At 33.2% G+C, this 2,805-nt stretch overlaps 1 protein-coding gene across 1 annotated transcript in view; it reads left to right on the plus strand.

Annotated features, from left to right (window-relative positions):
- The window catches only part of LOC104980407, a 30,929-nt gene that overhangs the window by 14,885 nt on the left and 13,239 nt on the right, over positions 1-2,805 (plus strand). The window contains exon 3 of the mRNA XM_010829106.1: positions 397-451. Coding sequence (XP_010827408.1) covers positions 397-451 — 55 coding nt within the window. The remainder of the gene's footprint in view (positions 1-396; positions 452-2,805) is intronic.

Below are 2,805 nucleotides of genomic sequence, written 5' to 3' on the forward strand. Positions count from 1 at the left end.
GGGGTTTGTGAGAACAGAAGAGACGTTCTTTGATAACATCTCTGAACAGTTTCAACAAAACCAAACACCTGAGAATAGAAAGAAAGCCCTAATTCTCTGAATACTTTTCCTGGAAATTTAGAAAAGCAGTTGGTTGATGCCAAACTCTTTTTTTTCTGTTTTTACCCTTTCCATTATCTATCAGTGCTTTTTAATGTTTATGACTCAGAGGAAAATGAAAGACATTTGGGTCGATTGAGGTAAATCTATACATATTGGATGCCATGAAACCTATGTTCAAGGACTTTCAAAAGTCAGAAGATCAAATTGCCACCACAAAGTATTTTGAACTTCTAATCACACGTTGAAGTGAAGAGAGGGCTGAGATTTTTGTAGAAGCTCCAATCATTGTGACAGTCAACCTGGATCAAGGTATTTGGTGAAGGAACTAAGCTCGTAGTAATACCTCCTGGTAAGTAACTTTTTCCTATTTTAACTTAATAGTGAAAATGGTTGCTTTTTAGAAAAAAGCAATTTAGGATTCGCCTTATTTGACTGCCACATTCTTGGCCTCAGCATATGAACAGGAGTTTTGCAACTACTGGTCATTGTATATGGAAACAAAACTGCCTTGTAAATGGCTTATTCACTTCCTTGCTTGTAAGAAGTTGGAATTCTACTTTTAGAAATTCAACTTTTTATCCAACAAAGAATAGACTCAGGGTAGAAATTAAAGTATTTTGAGGACTATGTCTGTAATCTGTTGGTATAAGTTACTGGTTCAAAATTCTTTTCTAATAAATGGATTAAGTGAGAAATACTTTTCTAATTTATCTCTTCTCTGTAGTAAACACAGTATTTCTCTCTCCCAATAACTTGAAAAAATGACATTTTTGGTTTTCAGCTCATCCTTAACAGCAGTGGAAAAAAATTATAGTAAATAATGATAGATAAATCCCACTTCTTATTACTCCACTTCTTATTACTCTAAATTCTTAGAGCGAGGCTGAGATCAGTTGAAACTTGTGCAGTCACATCTTTTGTTACATTGCCTGCATATGGACCAGTTTCATGGAATTTGTGAGCTCAATGAGCCATCTCAGCTCCAAAGTCGATGAAAAGAGTCTGCATGGTTGGACATCCTTATTTGCTTATTCTTTCAGCAAACATTTATTGAGGACAGTTTCTGTGTTGGATGCTGGTGATAAAAAGGTGAACAAGACACAAGACAGAACAAGTTTCAATACTCAAAGAGTTTCTTGATTAGCAGAAAATCATTATAGATTCCAACGTGATTGAGCCCAATGTACTATGGCCTGTGGCTGCCAGAGAGGCAAGAAGTCTTGGACTGATAAGCTTGTTTCCTTTCTTAATGGATAAAATGGTTATTGCATATAAAATCCATATTGGACACAGCTAAGCAATATAAAATCCACGTACTTTGTTGGAAGATTTTAATGAAATGGCTGCAGACCATCTTTTTAAAGAGAATAATAATATCAGCTACTATTTACTGAAGGCCAGACACCATGATAAGTAGTCTTAGGGCCTTATCTCTTTCCTCAACAGAAATTCTTATATTCCCATTTCATAAATAAGGAAACAGCTTGAGAGAAGTTCATGCACTTGCCTAAATAAAGTACATGACTAGTTACTGTGGTGAAGTTTGGAATCTGATAGTCTATTCCTAAGTGCATGGTCTGGATCATTAAGTGATGTGAGAAGCATCGCATCCTGTTTTTATATTCTGAATATTTAATCTTTTGTATTCTGACCTTTTAAAAGGATTCTGTAATTGACTACTAATTAGTAATAATTCATAATTTGTATTATTACTTGTGTATGAAAACAATGCTTCTGCTTCTAATCAGAAAATGAAATTATCTTTTTCCTCCCAGAAAAGATCATGTAAGTCATATTAAATATACATCTATTAAGTACTCAAAATTTGATTTTCAGGTCATCTTAATAGAATAAGTCATTTTGACACCATTCAACTCAAATTTCTTTTTGTATGGCATCAAATTTGCTAAATTGCATAACTTAGAGCTGCCTTTCCAGTCATTATGGGAATGAAAAATATCAAATACAAACTATTATATTTAAAACAGGTAACCAACAAGTACCTACTGTATAGCACAGTATTCTGCAACAACTTATAGGAGAAAAGAATTTGAAAAAGAATAAATACATGTATATGTATAACAGAATCACTTGGAAGTACACTTGAAACTAACACAACATTGTTAATCAACTATACTCCAAAATAAAATAAAATTTTTTAAATAGTGCAGAAAATGTGATACCAAAATCTCGAGAAATACAAAGCTGAATAAAATTCTCTGACGAGCAGTGGAGGATTTTATTTCAATGCTCTTGAAACCACAAGGTTATTTTTAGGCAGAGGGGAGCAGTCTTTCAGCAAAGGAATAGCTTAAGAGATCATCATTAAAAATTCATAGTCTGTAACAACTCATTTTGTCTACTAGATGAGAATTAGATTCTGGAAAGAAGTTACTTTAGATTTAACCCAGATATTTTCCTCTTAAAACATATAGATCACAAAATACCTATAAAATGTAACAAATATACATCTATAAAATACTCAAAAATATTATTCCCATTATTGCTCAACTTTGGAAATTAAAGAAACACTGTATACTCTAAGCATGAACTGATTTTATGCATGAAAACACTTTAAAGGGAGGATATTTAGAAGATTTAGGCAAAATGGTGAGAAAAGATGAAATCATACTCTCCAATGTATGTGAGCTGAGATGGGACCACACAAGCCCAAGCTGCCCAGTAAGAGTGGGTTCAGTTTTT

Source organism: Bison bison, unplaced genomic scaffold (assembly GCF_000754665.1).
Source record: "Bison bison bison isolate TAMUID 2011002044 unplaced genomic scaffold, Bison_UMD1.0 scf7180017864499, whole genome shotgun sequence".
NCBI lineage: Eukaryota > Metazoa > Chordata > Mammalia > Artiodactyla > Bovidae > Bison > Bison bison.